Here is a 1,447-nt window from a genome sequence, read left to right on the forward strand (position 1 = left end):
TTTTTTATTTTACAAAAAGATAAACACTTACCGAGTTAATTTAATACCAAAATTAAGGTACAGAAGTTTTGAATAATATTTAATATAAAATGGTATAAACAAATCTGAATGATTTGCAGCCAGAAATAATAAAGCTTTGTTGTGTTGAAAATAATTTTTATATTCCGGATTTGATGAATCGAAATAATTTGATAAAATTTCTAAGAAAAGTGATGGATGCCTATAAGAAAATAAAAAGGTTAAATACAAAATAATACTTATCTTTAACCCCAAAAAAAAAATATAATAATGTACCTTCTGCTAATATTCAACCAAATTTTATCAGCTTTAACATGTTGTAAAAAAGGTTTTTCATTCGAAAAGTAATTTTTGATAAAATTGACATCACATTTAGGTAAAAATATTTCTCCAGAACTTTTTGAATAATTTTTTTGAATGAACTGCATTAATACTTCGGCATCTTTACCATTGGCGATGACTTTGGACAATTTTGTAAATAATTTACATCTTAAACTTGCAGAAACATTAGGAAAAATTTTTGTACAAAATTCATCTGGTTTTAAAGACTCTTTAAAAAACCTATAGGTGGGAAAAAATTATTTTAAAATTTGTTTTTAAATTATTAAATATATTATTCTTTACATTAATACTCACCAATCACATTTGAAAACTTGCTTAATATTATCATTATTTTGACTCAAAAGTATTTCCTCAACTTTACTTGTTAAGTGAAGTGAATTAATTATAATCGACTGTAAACTATTTTCAAATTTTGACGATTCATTAAATGAAGAAATAAATTCTTCAGCATTGTAAAAATCAGAAACTGATTTTCCAATTAGAAACTTGTTTAATTTACAATAAGATTTTCCAATAGTGTCTGTTTTAAAATCCATTAAATTTGGCGATCTAATCAAATAAATTAATCAATGAAAATAAATATTAATTTAGTACAAAATTACAAAAAATTGAAAGAATATATATAAATAGTAATAAAAATTTACCTTTCAGTGAAATCCATTTTTTTTTTTTTTTTTCCCTCCCAAAAAAAATATTAAAATATTCTTTTCTTATTGCGCAACTTTTAGCAATAAATAAACAAATTTTTTTTTTTTTTTGTACAAGCAAAAATGACAGATAAGGGGTCGAATTAAATTTATTAAAATATGTTAAATACACCTTATCGAATGTTTTTTTTATCTATGACATCACTCTTGACTTACTTTTATTTGAATTTTATTGTTATCTATTTTTTTTTTTTTATTATAAAAATAAAAATTTTATTTTTACCGCTAAATTGACGCGTTAAGTCAACAAATGACTAATTTTTAATAATAATAATAATTCCAACTGTAATAAATATCTACGACGTAATTTTTCCGAGAATTTTAATTTACTTTTTCCAACTGATTATTTGTTGATTTAAGGCACCTCCTTTACAAATAAT

The 1,447-nt window shown here is 22.0% G+C and overlaps 1 protein-coding gene across 1 annotated transcript in view; it reads right to left on the reverse strand.

Annotated features, from left to right (window-relative positions):
• Positions 1-896, reverse strand: part of Phum_PHUM243910 (uncharacterized protein) — a gene marked incomplete at both ends in the record, with an annotated part of 4,576 nt that extends 3,680 nt beyond the window's left edge. The window contains 3 exons of the mRNA XM_002426189.1: positions 32-220; positions 295-579; positions 655-896. Coding sequence (XP_002426234.1) covers positions 32-220; positions 295-579; positions 655-896 — 716 coding nt within the window. The remainder of the gene's footprint in view (positions 1-31; positions 221-294; positions 580-654) is intronic.
• Positions 897-1,447: the final 551 nt, after the last annotated feature.

The sequence above is a fragment of the Pediculus humanus genome, genomic scaffold (genome assembly GCF_000006295.1).
Source record: "Pediculus humanus corporis 1103172107613 genomic scaffold, whole genome shotgun sequence".
NCBI lineage: Eukaryota > Metazoa > Arthropoda > Insecta > Psocodea > Pediculidae > Pediculus > Pediculus humanus.